The following is an 18,444-nucleotide window of genomic DNA, read 5'->3' as shown; positions in this document are numbered from 1 at the left end:
ATTCAGCATTGCAAGTACATGGAATGATAGTGGAAGGGTTGGTACACTTAAGGTACATAGATGAACTATGATTATATTATTTAAGGTAGAGTTCTGTGGGTAAAAATGGAGGAGGTGGTCTTAAAAGACAAGAGAATTGCTTTTACTAGCTTTAGAAACAAATATATTTCTTTTGTTAAAATAGGTTCTAATATCCTTATAAATCATGAGATTTATAATCATAGTCCTATAACAAAATATTTACTATACGGACAAATGCAGAAACATCTCAACCATTGGTTTTTGTTTTTTTTTTTTTTTTTGTCTCTTCTCTCTCTTGGATATTACAGATGACCATGGATGAAAAATACGTAAACAGCATTTGGGACCTTCTGAAAAATGCAATTCAAGAAATCCAGCGTAAGAATAACAGTGGTCTTAGTTTTGAGGAGCTATATAGAAATGCATATACAATGGTTTTGCATAAACATGGAGAAAAGCTCTACACTGGACTAAGAGAAGTTGTTACCGAACATCTCATAAATAAGGTATCCAACTTTAAAGGACTGTTGTTAATACAATATTGACTATAGCAAATCCTTTATACCATACTATATTTTGATTGTAATATGTTTTTTAAAGTCTCCAGGAAGCCTATAGAAATTACTGATTCATACCTGAATAATACAAGACTTTACTCAGAACTTAAAATTGACTGCATAAGAATTTTTGATAATTGGAGGAAAATGAATTTTGTAATCTTTGATAATCACACCCAATAAAATATATATTAAGTGATTTACAAGTGTTTATTAATGTTACATAAAATTAGTTTTTCTTAACATTTTAACCAGCTATTTTAGCTCTCCTTTTTAGTATATTTGAAAAATAAACTACAATAGACTATAAACCAATAGAAACTAACTTTACTTACTTTAAGTTCTGTGATAAATGAATTTTTTAAGATAAATTAGTGATAGACTAACATTAAAAATGGTTTTATGATCCCAAAAGTATATATCTTTTGGAACAAGTGATTTTGTAGAGCAAACTACAAATAAAATGTTATTTTATCTCTAAAATAACTTTACTATAGTGTCTTGCTTTAAGATTGTTAAAATATAACATCACAAATTTATAGAAACTTTCTATACTTTTTGTTTTAGGGTATTTCTTGAATTTATTTTGAAAAGAGTTTCATGAGTAGTATAAAGAGCTTCTGTGTACTATATTCCATTTGTTAACATTTTGCCACAGTATTGCAACTCCTCCCGTTGTTTTTGTTCTTAACTGTTACTATTTTTGAATGATAGAGAAAAGTTTTAGATTTTACTTATTGTATATAATGCTTTGTACCTTTTCCCTCAGAATTACAACATTTTATAGTAAATCAAAAAACTGTGATCAAAATCAAGTGTTTTAATATTTGTATGGTACTGTTCTACCAGTTATCCTGTGCAGCAGTGATGTCCTTTGTTTTCTGCTCCAGGATTCTATCCAGGATCACATACACAGTTCCTTAGGCTTTCTTTGTCTTTTAGCACTTCTACCTTTTTGAAGAGGATATATCAGGTGTTTTATAGATCATCCCTCAGTTTTGGTTTGTCTGATTGTTTCCTCATGACTAGTTTCAGGTTATGCATTTTTGGCAGGAATAATACATAGTGATGTTGTGTCCTCAGTGCATCACATCAGGAGGCACATGATGTCAGTTTATCCCATTATTGGTGATGTTAACTTTGATCACTTGGTGTTCGCCAGATTTCTTCACTGTGAAGGTACCATTTTTCCCTTTGTAATTAATAATCTGTTTGGTTTTATTCAGAACTTTTTGAATAACCTATTCCTTTAGGACCCTATCATGTGATGATTTTAGCAATCATTGATGATTGTTTCATCAGTTATTACTGTGGTAGATATAAAATAGCAACTTTCTACTTCTTCCTGCTATATCACCTTTCTCTTGAAGGGGGCAGGTGGTGGGGGTAGATTTCATGACCCAAGTAGTTTAGTATTTTATGAAATAAGGTGGTTGTGTTCTTCACACAATCATATTTTTTGTTGAAGCTTTATTATTTATTCAAAGTTTTCAATTAAGAAATACTGGAACCCAAGGAGATACTTACTATACTAAGCTATCCTGGGATTGTCTATACATTCATGTGAGAGATGACATATTTAGATAACAGTGTGAAGCACTATGTAAGTATATGGCAAATAAGATGTATAGATGAATAAATAATTTTAGAATGAAGGAGAAATTACCTGGACTGTCAATACTTAATGGGAAAGGAAGAAACTGAACTAAGTCTTTAAAAAGCAAGAAGGCATTCCAGAGTGGCAGAAGAGCATATGCTTTTAAAGAGGTGAACTTGTTACATTTAGATGGTAAGTGGAGTTTGACAGAGGTACACAATACTTAACAGGGATTCCTGAGTAACAGCGTTACAGAGTACTCCAGGAACAGATTATACAAAATTTTAGTGCCAGGCTAAGAAATTTGGACCGAGTAGTGATTTTTGGAAGTTTTAAAGTGGGTGATAATGTAACAATATTTGGAGATTAATGTGATAATGATATATATAAATGTAGACTTGAGAGAAGGTTTACTGAAGACAAAACCTGGAGAATTTTTGGCTAAAAGGGATGTTAGGAATGAATAGGTGTCAGAAATTCTAGATTAAGATTGGGCTGAAAATTATGTGAAAATTATGCCCCTCTCCCCAGAAATATTGTGAAGTCCAGAGTGGAAAAAAATGATTTGGAATGACTTGAAGTAATGATAGATAGATTTTGTTATGTGTTATTTATGTTATCTTGACAATTGTTATATTGGAAAATTCCGTAGAAAAGCATGTTATGTGTGAGAAAAATGGTGAGTCATAAAGATGTTCAAGTACCTGTGTAAAGCTAGAGCAGGAACTCAGGACTAGACGAAGCAATTTGGAATTGACTATCATAGATTGAGAAGTATATGTTAGATTTCAGATAATGAAAAAAGTCGAGAGCCAAGAGAAGTGATTGCTAAAGAGCCTTCACTATGGTGTAAAGAAGATTAAGAAGTTTAGCAAGTTTAAGAAGTTTAGCATTAAAAATGTAGAGACATCTTTTGCTTAATATCACCTGAGGTCTTAGATATGGAAAAATTATGGGGTTAACAGTAGAGAAGTAAATATAATATGAAGGAAAGGCATGTTCAAATTCGTCTGAAGTTTTAGGGAGTGGTTATGTTTCATAACTATTCCTTTGTGTTTGCTGTGGGTTAGGCCCAGTTCTATTGCTTTTATGATTGTTTTGCATATTAAGTTAGGCAGTGATCACAACCTAGTAATAGTGTTATCTCTATTTTACAAAGAAACTATGGCACAGGGAATTGGTAATTTATAACCAACCACAGTTACACATAGTAACCAGCCTAACTGGATATGAATTCAGGTGTCGTGGCTTCAGGTTGAGCCGTTATACTTCTTTAGATCTGCTCTGAGGAAAGAATGAATTGATGAAAGGATGAGGTGCTTAAGTTGAGGTTGGCAAAGTGCTTCTAGTTAGTTGAATCTAATAAACCATATCTTTATGGACACAGTTCTACACTTGTAACATGGAGTTTTGGAATAGCTCTTGTGAGAAATATACTAAGGAATTGACAAGTGTGTCAATTGAAGTAAATATTAGGAGTTGAATGTATTTTTTTCTATTTCCTTTTTAAAGCAGTGCTTGTAATCTGAACACATATCTTTGTCATGTGTTATGGTTGAGAATTGTTTCATGCAAAATGTGAGAGTGGAGGCCAGAGGTTGAGGTCAGTGTTTAAGTGAATGATTTTTGAACTTTAACTCATATTTTAGAAGACAATGAACTCATAATAATGCCATGAGAAATTAGAGATAGAAACTAAGTTGTTTAAAAAGGTCCTATATTTGTCTTAGCTTGAGCTGCCATGATAGATGCTGTCTGATGGCTTAAAAACAAACATTGTTTCTTACAATTCTGGATTCTGGGAAGTCAAAGATCAAAATAGAGAGATGGAGCTAGATAGATACGTAGATGATAGATAAATACAGATTTTTTTCTTGTTACTTAGAATAATAGTCCCCCCTAAATGCTCTGCTCCCTTTTAAGGATTAGTGTTTCAGCATAAGAATTTATAGGTGAACATTAACATTCAACTAACATTTCAAAATGTAAATAGGTTTTTATAATACATTCCCAAGACATGTATTCAAGTTTGTTTACTAAATTTAGAAGTCTGTATGCTTCTTGCATATATTTCCTTCTTGCATATATTCATTGATAAATCTCTAGCATCTGATATATCTTTTCATTGTTTTTCTTTTATACTCATTTGACCAGTTTCTGGGGAAGGTACCAGTTTCTGTATATTTTTTCTGATTAATTTCCATATGTCAATTAAATTTCTGGAACCGGGTGGTATCCCTGCTTTCATTTTTGTTTAATACACATTTTGACATACACATATATAAAATAATAGTTTATGTGTACATATAAATAGATATGCAGGATCCACCTTTCTATATCAAAGAATTAAAAGGAAATAGAACTTAAAAATAGAATCAGGGCTGATTTTTCTTGTAGTTTTTGGTAATTTCAAAGTAAGAATAGTGAATCTCCCCCCCCCCCTTTTTTTAAAGCTTTTACTTCAGAACCAACCTTCATGAGTTAACAATAGCCTCATCCTTACAACTATTGTAGGAATCACGTTCCTTTGTACATGTACCAAAACTTACTCAACAATGAGTTCTGGGTTACAAGAGAGAATTTACTATTTGCACCTGTCTCTAGGCTTTGTTATAAATTAAAGACACACAGGTGCTACATGAACTTTTTTTAAAATAGTGAACATATTGACTTTTTTTTTCTTTGTGGTTGTAAAATAGAGCAGGACACCAGCCAGACAACAGATGATGGGAAGTTCCACAAAGGTCACTGGGGTTACAATAGAAACAGGTACAGAAAACCCAAGTGCTATTTTTCTAGTTCACTTCTGGTAGTGCATCATTTAAAACAGTGTCGTCTTTGAGGAAACAAACCCAAGGAATTCAGTGACATTTTTGAAACCCAAAGCAAAATACAGGATATGATGTACCCTTTGTACCATGCTGTATGAAAAATCTTATTTTTGTAAATATGGAAACATTTCAGTTTCACAGTCCTCCCTCCTCCTGTTTTCTAAAGAAAGTTACTTAGGAAGCTTGGTTATATTGGAGGAAAAAATGTTCTTTTCAGATTATAAGAACTTTTATTTGTTACCTTGTCAGCGCCTCAATTATATCCTGATAATTCAGCATCCAAATTTGCTTACTGTTTGCCAGCCTCTGAGTTTGGCATAACACATGTATTGATAAACAAAACATACTTGATCACTGCATTCATGGAACAGGTAATAAAGTAATGATTCTAAAATAAGTTATTAAATATAATAAAAATAGTCTACTGTAATAGAGGAACAAGGGGTAAAAAGATAAGTCATTTACATAGGTCAGGAAAGGGTTATTTCCTGCAGTGGTGGTGTTTAAACTGGATGTTGTAATGAGAAAGTGTGCAGTAGAAGAGAGAATTGAAGAACATGCCTATAAAGAGCCAGATAGACAGTGTTTAAAGTTTTGGTTTCTTTTCTTCTTTTTGAGCCATGCAGCCTCTGTCACAGTTCCATAGCTTTGCTGCTCTAATACAAAAGCAGTAGTAGACTATCTGTTAGTGAGTATGTCAGGATGCCAATAAAACTTTTTTTTTTTTTGTAAAATTGTAAAAGGCAGCAGGCCATCCTTCCCAGAGCAGAGCCACTGACAAAAAGTCTGTTAATGGAGAGTTTAAGAGTTGGTAGTAGGGAAGAATGGGACAGATGAGGAAATCCTAAGTTCTTATGCCAGGCAGTCCTTGAAGCTGTGGCAGAAGGGCTTTGTACTGTTTATTTGTATGCATGGTAAGAAGCCATTTGTGAATTTTAAGCAGTACATGCTGTGGTGTAATTTTTAAAATGTTACTGTGGTAGCTGTGTAGAGAACAAGTTAAAGGACTTGAGTGAAGTGTAAGGCACTGGAAAGGAGTAATGCAGTGGCTGAGGTAAGTCATAGTATAGTGACAGTGGTAACAGAAAAGCTTTCCCATCCAGGGCATATTTCACACACAGAAGGAATGTGATCCTGCTCATTTATGGTAAACAATTAGACAGAGAAGAATCCAAAATAATTTTTGGTTTTAGAGTTTTGGACAGCTACCTAGGTGATTCTACTTATTGGACAGATTAGTTTTAAGATGCCTATAAAACTGAATATGCAAATCCAGTTCTCTGAAGATTGAACTGGAAATGTAAATGTGGGGTTGTAAACATGTATAGATGGTATTTAAGGTGCTATTGGTACTCTGAGGACAACAGAGACAAGGAATAGATCCAAGCTGGAACCTGAGGAGTTCCAAGTATTTATGTGTTTTGATAGATGAAAGATTGTAGTGGAGACTGAAATTGGCTAGAATGTTATGTTAGTGGATGGTTCACACCCCACTCCCACAATTGTGGTTGAATTCAGGGCTTCATGCTTCCTGGACAAGTGCTCTGCCGTTTTAACCATAACCTCAGTCTTTGCTTTACTTTGTTTTTCTAGACAGTGTCCCTAGCTTTTGCCTATGGGCCTTGAACAGTGAACCTCTTGCTTTCCACTCCTGAGTAGCTGGGATTACAGTTGTATACTACCACACCTGGCTCCTAAAGCTTAGTAGTACTTACAAGACTCAGCTCATTTTTCAGTTACAGCTTTTCATGGATATTTTATTTGTGTGTGTTTTAAGTGTTGAGAAACAGCAATAACTTCAGAAATACTGATCAGTCCCCTCACTTGTGTACAGTTTAAGGGTAGAGCCATCTCTTCCATTGCCACTGTACTGTGTATCCCAGGATAGCTCGGGATTTAGGATGCTCCTTTGTTAGTTTCACATTTGCTGGATTATAGGTGTGAGTCATTTACACTTGGCTTGTTTGTGCTATTGGTACTTAGCAATGGTATAGTTTTTGAAGTTTACCTTCCATATTCTGTGCCGTCATATGAGTAAATTAAAACCATTTCAGTTATTAATTATTTAAGTGAGAGGGGGAACTTTAGTTTTAATTTGGCAAGAACTTTATTATTCCTAATGCCCAACACGTTTCTTAGATATGTCATCTTTCAAAGCAACACTTTGTAGTGCTAATTGAATAGCATGGTAGAATCACAAATGAGCCTATGGAAGCTAATTCACGTACTTGGAAATTTTGTTTTCTTCTGGGAAAAAAATAGCAGAAGAAAAAGGATATTAGCTTTTTAAATCCAGAAGCAGTTTCTTATTGATAAAATGATTTACTTCAATGATTTTTTTCAAAGTCTTCCTATCTATATAGCCTATTTGAGTAATATTTTACAACGATTGAGAAGAAGGCAGAGCATATTTCTTCTGAAAACTGCCAATTGGGGACCTATTAAAGTGCCAATGACTGATTTAGGCATTTCAATATATCAAGCAATGATCCCTGCCTTTGTGCAAGTGGTAGGCTTTGGAATACATATTTGGATCTGTGTCTTGGAATCCTAATTTAAATTCCAAGCTCTTTGTTTTGCAGGTAGGGAAAGTGGAACCTGGAAGGGAACCCTTTTTGTGCTTTGTTTTTTGTGGGTTTTTTTGATGGTCTGGAGTTCGAACTTAAGGCCTCTTATTTGCTGAGCAGGGGCTTTACCGTGGAGATACGCCTCCAGCCTAGTAGTTTGAATTTTTAAATGGTTTTCTTTAAATTTCTTTGTGAATTGAAAAAATCTTATTTGTAGAACAAATAACATTTTATCTTTTTTTGTATGTAGGGATGCTGAAAATGACATCCCTTTGTAAGCTATGTTTTGAATATATTGATTTTTCTCTCCATTTTTAGGAGGGGGAAGGAGAAGAGCAAGTGTTTTAAATGTTATATTCATTTATAGGTAAATTAAGATGGTATGTGAGGGTACTACTAAAGCCTCTGGAAATGAAGTTGGTAACTTCAAGGTAAGCTCTGAACCATTTTGTAGGCCAGTTACTTAAGTAGATTTTTATAATAAAAATTTTTATTGTTCTTCCCTCTCTTGTAGGCAAATATGGATGAGACACTTTTAATGTGCTTTTGTATAATATATAAGTCCAATAATAACAGTAAATTAAGAATGTTGATGAGTTAGGAATAAGATTTTTATTAACAAAGGCAGTTTCAGCTTACAACCCCACAGATAATAAATTTCTTTTTTATTTTGGCCACCAGCAAATAAGTAAGACATGATGCCTACAAGTAAGAAACATAGTTTTAGTGTGGTAATCAGAGTTGAAGGGGACTTTGCTGAGGGATTCAGGGTAAGATACAAAGCAGATATCATTTTGGATGGATCTTAGGAGATTCATCATGTAATCAAAGATAAGACACAGTCCTAGTAGGGAAATATGATGCATACTCAGTAGATCAGTGTAGATACAATAAGTATATTTGTAGGAAATGAAAGTGTTAAAAATTAAACTAGGTGGCCAAAGTATTGTTTGGAGTTTAAATTTTATTTCATTGGTGAAAGAGGCATTGTTTTTAACCTTTCAAAGAGATTGACTGTAATGAAGATGTAGTTAGCATGAGCACCATTTTCAATGCTGCACTGACAATTCAGTTCTCTTGCCATCTTGTCTTGTAATTTTTATCTAACTAACTGATATTAGAAAAAACAAATTATGTTGAATATTGAAGTGATTTTGGGTGATGATAGTAATCAAAGAAAAGAAAGGCTGTGAGCTAAATAAGAAATCTTTTGACAGTATGTGGAGTGAGCGGATTGAGTATGAACAGGATAGTCCTCCAAAAAGTAGAGACCATTAGAGAGAGTTGAGAGGATGAATAGCTGCATTCATTGAAGGGTTGGGAGAAAGTTGCTGTTAGGTAAGAACCAGGTTTTTAGATGTTATTGGTTGATACTAAGAACTAGCCATTCTTTTATATAATGTGCTGAGTAGAGGCAAAGGCTGTGAGAACAATTGTTCTCCCACTCCCCCATTTGAGTTGGTGTTTTAGTGATGTTAATAGATGAGTGAATGAGCTATATGACCTTTTGTTCATCTTTGTTTCTCTTTCTCTGTAATTTGCATTGATTGTCTGTTTAAATGAAAACTCAAGATACCAGTAGTCCAGTATAGAAACCACTGTGGTTTATAACCATAGATTGTTGAGATTCTTTTTATCTTCTGGTATAAAAAAATATTCTACCTCTCCAAGTTAAGTTACAAAATCTAATTACAGTTCAGATACTCAGTATGATATTGGAACTATGTACCTTGGAACTTTTGTTTGTTTTGAGATTCAATTGTTCCTAGTGATTTTGTGAAATTGTGTCTCATTTTTTCCATGGTACGCAAGAGAGTAGAAATGGTAATGGTCAATTTACATGGTTTACATATATATTACTACTTTATTCACACTTACAGTCCGTGTTGCTCAGAGTTTAACTGTAATATGCTTTCAGTGTATCTTTTATTATCTTAATCATTGAGTACGTTAAAAATGATCATTTTTAGTGGAATCCATTTGTGAAGAATTATCTTTCTTTATTCCTTCATGATCTACAAATCTCTGCCTCCTGACTAGCTGGTATCACAAGCTTGAGCCTCTAGCACTGGGCTTATGAAACCATTTTAGACTCAGAGGAGTTGTAGTTTTCTAAGGTCTTTTGTTTGTTTGTTTGTTTTTTAAATTTCAATGAACATTTGAACCAAAAATGCATCTTAAAAATTGGCACCTAGGGCTGGGAAGTTGGCTCAGTGGTAGAGTGCTTGCCCTGCATGCCTGAGGCCCTGGGTTCGATTCCTCAGCACCACATAAGCAAAAAGAAAAAAAGCCGGAAGTGGCGCTGTGGCTCAATTGGTAGAGCACTAGCCTTGAGCTGAAGAGCTGAGGGACAGCGCTCAGGGCCAGAGTTCAGGTCCCACAACCTGATCCAAAAAAAAAAATTGGCAACAAATTTGCCTATGATGTTGCAGATTATTTATGAATATAAAAAGATATTGGGTACACATACTGTCTGTGTGCCTCCCTGAAGTCGTAACATCTCTTAAGATCACATTAATCCTAATGTTAGGCTCCTCCTCTTTCCCTGTAGAAATTACAAAGTGGATAATTGTATCTTGTATCCTCTCTTAGTGCCTACCATCTAGCTTTGCTTGTTGAAAGCAGTTATAAGTATTTGAATTGTAAGTTTGGGGAAAGATTTATCTTTGAGTAATAGATATCTGATATTAGGATTTTGTTTCTTTATGACATTTAAAGAAAAAAGTAAGGGTGAAAAGTGAGGCATATTTGATTTGAAATTTAAAGTAATGTGGTCTTTGTAAAATCCTTAAAGCTAAGCTATATTATCAGTTGAGTAAAGTTACAGAAAAATCTTCTGACAGCAATCAGGAAAATAGGACATATGCTATCATAATATTTATATATTCAATTGACTTATGTTTGGTATATAATCAGTACACTTCTATTGACTATATAAATTGGAGTTTGACCATTAAGAATCTCTGAAGAGTTCTTCGAGTCAGGTAGGAATTTCTGTCTTTTAGAGGAAAGGGTAGCAGTCATCTGTGATCCTTTGCTGCCACCACTCACTGGGTGTGTGCTTGCTTATACTCTTTCTATGGAAGTAAGAAGACATGCTCTGTCTTCTTAACCTTTCAAGTAAGGAATTCTCAGGTTGAGGGAAAGGGCTCTGGAGGAGTTTCTTTCAGTCTGTTTTTGTCAGATTGATAGAGATGGCTTGTATCCCAAGGCTTGCCTCCCATCAGGACTCATTGCTTTAGTAAGCCACTTTTATTGTTAGATCTGTACCATATTATTCAGGTTTGATAAAGTAGAAACTGTTTTGAGGTCTTTTAGGATTCTTTTACTATACTCTTTGGAAAAATGAAATTTACTAACTTGAAAAATATGTAAAATGACACAAAAGCTAATCATTACCACACATGATTAGCACAGTAGTCAAATTTAAATACTGTTACTTGAGATAACTGTTTTTATCGATCACAGTAAATGTTGCATAGTGGTATGTTACATTGGCTTTATCAAATGAAACAAGCAACATTTTGTAGAGTTAATTTAGGCCAGAAAAGTACTTAGGAGGCATTGAATGGTTCAGATCTTTTAAAATTATAGAAAGACCCTTTAAAATGTTATATAAAACCAATTTAAGGGCTGGGAAGGTGGCTCAGTGTTAGAGTGCTTGCCTAGCATGCATGAAGTCCTGGGTTCGATCCCTCAGTACCACATAAACAGAAAAGGCCAGAAGTGGCACTGTGGCTCAAGTGGTAGAGTGCTAGCCTTGAGCACAAAGAGGCTCAGGGACGGTGCCCAGGCCCTGAGTTCAAGCCCCAGATTGAAAAAAACAAACAAACAAAACAAAACAAAAAAAGCAATTTAAATAATCAGGAGTAGTAGAGTCTTCTCTGTTGAGCCAATCATCTAAATAGTTGCACATAATACATTGATCCAATCAGTCACAGTCATATAGGTAAGAAGGGGCATAGACTAAATAGATAAAGTGACTTTAGTCAGGGTCCTAGTTAGTAACTACTCTGTGCACGCTTGTCTACAAATAATAATGTTCATTATTTTGGCTTTTGGGTGAATGTTAAAATACTACAGATTCTACAACTCTTGCACTTGTTTTGTGTGTGGTACTAAGGTTTGAATTCAGGACTTTGTGTTACTAGGCAAGTGCTCTATCACCTGGGCCATACTTTCACTCTATTCTACTTTTTCACTAGCATGTAGTCCATGTTATCCATGTCCTATTCCATGTTTCTAGTGCATAATTTGTTTTTCAGTGTAATGAAATACATAAATAATGTTAGGTATAAATTTCTGTGTTTACAGCTTTGCATGTTTGTCCCAAATTTTGTCTTTTTGGGGTCAGTGATCATTATATGATCTTGTTATACTTTTGATGAAGTTTAGAATTAAATTCAATAATTTGTGCGATGTGATGATTTCTTTGTTTTAATTCACTTTGTAGTTAAGATTGGATGACTGAAATTTTGCTTGATGTATTGAAATTAAAGGGTGAATGAACATACTTTCACTAATGGTAACATTATTAGTGTTTATAGAGGATGCCTGCTGAAGGCTACTGTGCAGATTAAATCCCTGTTTTCAGCTTTTCATCAATCCATGGAGATGCTTGGATATGAAAACTGAGCAGAGCATGTTCATGCTTGTTCCTACCATCTCTAGTCAGCTCCCATACTCCTTCCCTTACTCATAGATTGATTTAATTTAATATGGATCCTGAAGCTTAGGTTTTTTATGTTAGCCAGTATTGCTGGGGGAGGGTGTTGAACTCAAGGTTTTACATGCTAGCTTGCCTGGCCCTCTACTATTTGAACCACTTACCCAGCCTGGCTAGTTATTTGGAAGATGGAGTCTCATGTACTTTTTTTAACTTGGGCTGTCTTTAAACCTCTTTATAGACATAAGCCATTAACACCCAGTTTGGATATTAATTGATCATGAAGAGGTTTATGTTATTTCAAAATGATTTCCTTTTGTCTTAATACTACTTTAATTTTTCCTAAGGATGTAATGTTGAAAAAATGCAAAGGAAAATGCTATATTCATGGAAGGAAGAGTATATAACAAATTTGGATTGTTATGTAGCATACCCAAACTAAGAGGTCATTGCTTGGCATTTAAGTTTATGACATAGTTTATGCTAACAGGACCCAACTTGAGAATCATAATTACTAGAAATTTCTAAAGATTAATACGTAACAAAGTTGAATTTTATTTTATGTACAATTATTTGAATTTTAACATGTGGATAACTTCACTATCACCATGAAAATAGAGCAGTTCCTTTACCTCCAAAGTGCTGTGCCTCTTCCTGCTGTAAAAAAAAAAAAAGTTTTGTGTTTTCAAGAATGTCATATAAACTTGGCATAGTATTACACACATGTAATCTACTCTGGAGGCAAAGGCAAGATGATTACAAACTTTATCTGCATACTGAGTGAAGCCTTTGTCACTAAAACAAAACAAGAAGAGCCCAAACATTAAAAAAAATAATAATATCATATAAGTAGAACAACAGTTTGTAATGGTTGGAGACTAGCTTCTTGGCACAGTTGTGTGTGTGTGTCTGCGTGAGATTGTGCAGTTAGAACTTAGGGCCTCGGCTGTTTGTTCTGGGCTTCCAGAACCTTATTCAGCACAGTTATCTTGATACTGAGTCAAGTTGTTAGAAATGCCACTGATGCTTTCCTTTTTGTTCTCTTTTTTAAAGCTAAGGGATATGCCTTTGTATGAATGTGTCATTTTGCTTACCCATTTACCTATGTACTTTTTGAAAGACTTTTAAAAAAAATATGGCTTATTATGCATAGAACTGCTGTAAACATAAATATAAGTTTTCATTTCTCTGAGCTTAAATGCTTGTATTTGCTGAGTCATTTGGTAAGTGTATTTAACTTCCTACCTAGGAACAGCCAAACTTTTCCTGTACAGGCTGTACCAATTTGTGCTCATAGTTCCAGTTGCTTCAAATCTTTGCCAGCACTTGATAATGTTAGCTTGCTTTAGTTTAGCCATTCTAATGGGTCATCTGGTTTTAATTTGCATCTTCTCATGAGTAATGGTGGACCCATCTGTTGATAGGCAAAATTGCTTTCTGTGATTTTTCCTCTGGATGAAGTGTCGAAGTCTTTTGCCCATTTTAAAAATTCTATTTTTCTCTTAGTTGATAGCTTTTGTTTCATTTTGTTTTAACAGCATCTCTAGAACAAAGCTTTAAAAAAAAAAAAAGGTTGGACTCTAACTCACTATTTTTACATTATGGTTAAATTAGGTTGGCAGTTGGTTTTTCATTGTAGTATAGCCTTTTTCTCCTAAAGATGATGCTTTGAAAATATGCTACAAGTAGTTAGTGTTCTCTTGAAGCACAGATTAGTATTAAAGTAATTAATAGCTTTTAAAAACATCAGGCACCAAATTGCATGAATGCTGTTACAACAATGTAAAAATACTAATGTTGAAGAAATTATGCAGAGTGAATCAGCAGAAATGAGTAGTGTGATTCTTTCATGCCAGCAGTTTTCTAAACTTGTGTGTTGTGTCAGAATTGCTAAAGTAGCCTTTATTGTCTGTCGTTGGATTTTGGTTGACTCCAAGTTGGACTATATTAAGTAGATTTTGTTTTTCAGAGAAGTTTTAGTTTATAACCAAATAAAGTGGAAAGTACAGCAATTTCCTGTATTCTTGTGGTACAGTTGTTAACTAGTGAACCTAGTCATTATTAGGCCATAGTTTAACAAAATCCTTAGTTTGCATGAGGTTTGGTGTGAATCTGTTATGTGGGTTTCTAAAATATACTAACTGCTCTGCCTTCATGTCCTAACCTATTACAACCCAATTCTGTTTCCCAGTCCCTTTGTTTTTCCTTTTCCAGAATGTTACTACATCATATAGATTAGCTTACCTTTCCTGGTTGTCTTTTCATGGGTTGTTAATTTCCTTTTACTGCTGAATAATGTTCCATTGTCTGTGTATACTACAGTTTATTCTTTACTGTAGAAAGACATCATAGTTCTTATAGGTTTATTAATAAAGCTGCTATAAACAGTGTTGGGTTTTTGTTTGTCCATGGTTTTCATTTGAGTCAATATGAGGGAGTGTGATTGCTTGTATGTATGTTAGCAGCATGTCTTCTAGGTACTATTTCGCATATAAATTGGCAGTGAGTTTGGTCCACATCCTTGCCCGCATTTGGTGTTGTCAGTGGTTTTTTTTTATATTGGCCATCCTAATACATATACAGTAGAATGTTGTTTTCATTTGTAATTCCCTATCCTAATTTTCCATCTACATATTTTTACATAGGTATCTTTTCAGGCCTTTTGCCCATTTGCTAAATTGAATTGTTCATTTTTATTACGTCTTAATACTTCTTTGTATAGTTTTGGTGATAGTCTTCTATAGAAAAATCTTTTTAGTACATATGACTATATAAGATGATGCTAAGTGAAGTGAACCCCAAGATATGGATACAAGAAGTTTTCCTTTGTTGCTGTTGGTTTTAATGAACTATGTGATTTTTTTTTGTTTCTTTTGTATGTTCTTTCCCCTGTGGTATATTCCCTGATGTCACTGTATTTGATTTTGGTATCCTGCGTCTTGTATAGACATTTATCTAATTTGGGTTGAGGAAGGGGAATAGCACAATGCTGAAATAAGGACACAAGATGACCCATTGCAACAATGAGACTCACGAGACATTATGTTGGAAATGAACTTTACAACTTACGGTGGGAGGGAGGTGGGAGAGGAAGGTAGAAGAGGGAAGGGATGGATAGTAGGAGAAAAAGGACGAGGTAACAATGCTTGACAAGAAATGTACTCATTATCTTACTCATGTAACTATAACCCCTCTCTGTATAGCATCTTTACAATACACAAAAAAAATGTAACAAATAGTCTTTTACAAATATTTCCCTAAGTCTGAGACTTGTCTTCTCATTCTCTAGGCTAAAATTTATTTTAAAAAGTTCTTTAAGCAATCTTAGTTCGCTGCAGATAGAGCTACTGTTCTGTACTACTTTCTCATGGTTCTTTTGGGTACTTATTTCATTGTTTTTCAGTTGGTCTCATCTTAACCCTCAACCCTTGATCTTGTTTCCCCTTTCAAATTCTAACTGTGTATGTGGATAACCTCAGTATAGGTTTTCTTCCATCATAATGCCAGTAGAACTTTATCTCTAGTCCTTTTTATTCTCCAAGATTTCTTACCATTGGTCTTGCTGGTGCAAAATAATAATGGTTAATGGATAATATAGGCAGTGTTACTGCACACACTCATCTGTTGCCCCAACTTTCTTTTTCAACTTTGTGGATGATACTAATAAAATTTTTACATGTTTTTTCACTTACTGTACATTTCTGTTTATATGACACTATTTTAAAGCGTATTTTACCAATCATAAAAGCTGAATTTTTGTTTCATCTGGACTTATTCTTCACTTTTTATGTATTAGAAAAAAAATTTTAGGGAAATGTTACAGGAAGATTATTTTACACATAGAATGACTTAGGTAATTAAGAGGGAATTGCAGTAACTTTATAAGGCTTTTTATTTTTAGATACGTTTATGCACATACAAAAATAATAAAGTTAGCTCCTAATTATTATCTTACTGGTAGTTGACTGGTATTGATTAGTCATTTTGACACATTGTGCTAGTTGATCTCATTTTGTTTTACAGAAATCCAGGTATAAATAGTTATTATATGTGTACTTAGTATTTTTTTATTCTAAAGTGCTTAAATCAGTGATTTAGGGAATATTTTTATTTTCAGTGGTACTTAGACACTGTGTGGGAATGAACTATACAACCTGACTTATGTAACTGTAACTGCCCATACATCACCTTTATCAATAATAGTTTTTTTTATTGTGAAAATACCGTACTGAGGGGTTACAATTACATGGGCAAGATAATGAGTACATTTCTTATCAAGCATGCCTCCTCCTTTGTTTCCCCTTCCCATCCCTTCCCATCTCCTCCCCCCCATAATAACAATTTTTTTAAGAAAATATTTTTATTTTATACCATCAGGATTTTTTGTTTGTTTTTTGATTAGTTTTTTTTATTCATTGGACAAATGTGCCAAGTACATTTAGAAATCATTTCCCAACTTAAAATGTGTTCCAAAATCAGAATAACTTTAATATGATTTACATTTAACTTGCTGTTATAACAAAAGTATTACATTAAGAATAATTAGATGACAGGGCACTGGTGGAATGGGCCTGTAATCCTAGCTGCTCAGGAGGCTGAGATCTGAGAGATCATAGTTCAAAGCCAGCCCAGACAGGAAAGTGCATGAAACTTACCTCCAATTAACCACCAGAAAACCAGAAGTGCACTGTGGCTCAAAAGTGGTAGAGACAGCACCCAGGCCCAGAGTTCAAGCCCCACGACTGACCAAAAAAAACAATTAGATGGTTACATATTCTGGGATCTTCAATATAGTTTTATCTTTGTGTGTATTATAGTATGCAGTAGTTTATTCTAGCAGTGTTGCCCAGGCTGGCCTGGAACTTGAAATCTTTCCGGCTTTTACCTCCTGAGTTCTAGCATTGCAGAGATATAACACCACACCTAGCTTTCATTGTCACAATTCTAACTTAATTGTTAATCATAAGTTAGTGGTTAAATGCAAATATAAGATGTCTGGTGAAAACTTTTGTAGGCACCAACTTAGCATGGTTTTTTTGTTAGTTGTGTCTGTACTATCAGCTACTTTGAAATTTGTATCTGTCGTTAGATTTAATGCTTTGTATTTTGCTGGTGTCTTGAAATCATTATAAATCAATATATTTATCAGTATAGTTTATCATAGTACTATCTATAGTTTATCATAGTTTATCAATATAGTTTAACATAGTACTGTAAATTATTAACATAGTACTATAAACTATTAACATGAAAGTTTGCCACTTGTTATAGTCAACATATTTATGGAACAGTTACAGGGAGTTAGATTTAGGGAGCTTGGTGCTAGAAACAGTGTGAAATATCTCAATTATGTGGTTTAGTCTAGTAGATTTCATACTGAACACAGTGTAGACTCTGTACTATCGTATCATTAAAATTGAATAATCTGTTTCCCCAGCCCCACTCCCCCAATATATAAGGAAAAAAAAAAAAAACTAGCCAGATCCCCTGGCTAGTAAATTTTCTCACTGTAAACTTTTTCACTTATAGTTTATTGAATGTTTTCTGAGTCTTTGATGCTTGCATCCATTTCTACTTGATTTACGATGGAATGGCATTTTATTGAATCTCAGTACATATAGTACATGTTTTCAAATAGAACCATGACTTCAGATTCTCCTCAACCTGAAAAGTTTTGATTATTTGTACAGATTATTTGTAATAAACAATATTTGAAGAAAGGCTGGTTGCTATTGTTCTGGCCTGTAATTCCAGCTATTAGGGAAGCAGAAATCTGAATGATTGTTGTTTGAGGCCAGCAGAGGCAAAAAGTTTACTCAGACACCCCTCCCCCCATCTCAGCAATTAAGATAGACAACAGTATGTATTCCTGTAATTCTAGCTGTGGAGAAATAGAGCGAGCTGGCCTAAAAAATATAAAATATAAGCCGTGCGCTGGTGGCTCACGCCTGTAATCCTAGCTACTCAGAAGGCTGAGATCTGAGGATCACGGTTCAAAGCCAAGCCCAGGCGGGAGAGACCGTGAGACTCCTATCTCCAATAAACCACCAGAAAAAAAGTGGAAGTGGCGCTGTAGCTCAAGTGGTAGAGCGCTCGCCTTGAGCTGAAGAGCTGAGGGACAGTGCCCAGGCCCAGAGTTCAAGCCCCACGACCGACCAAAAAAAAAAAAATATATATATGTATATATATATATATATATATATAA

General features: G+C 34.3%; 1 protein-coding gene across 2 annotated transcripts in view; it reads left to right on the top strand.

Moving 5' to 3' along the window:
- The first annotated feature begins 329 nt into the window (after window positions 1-329).
- Window positions 330-18,444, top strand: part of Cul3 (cullin 3) — a 60,262-nt gene continuing 42,147 nt past the window's right edge. Inside the window, exon 1 of one of the 2 annotated variants that reach the window (XM_013010107.1) lies at window positions 330-527. In XM_013010107.1, coding sequence (XP_012865561.1) covers window positions 330-527 — 198 coding nt within the window. Of the gene's footprint in view, window positions 528-1,676; window positions 1,758-18,444 lie in introns of those variants that run through there. The other variant, XM_013010115.1, reaches the window with a different exon arrangement.

The sequence above is a fragment of the Dipodomys ordii genome, unplaced genomic scaffold (assembly GCF_000151885.1).
Source record: "Dipodomys ordii isolate 6190 unplaced genomic scaffold, Dord_2.0 Scaffold1, whole genome shotgun sequence".
Classification (NCBI taxonomy): Eukaryota; Metazoa; Chordata; class Mammalia; order Rodentia; family Heteromyidae; genus Dipodomys; species Dipodomys ordii.
The sequence above is the reverse complement of the archived record's forward strand: the minus strand, read 5'-3'. Positions and strand labels throughout refer to the sequence as shown.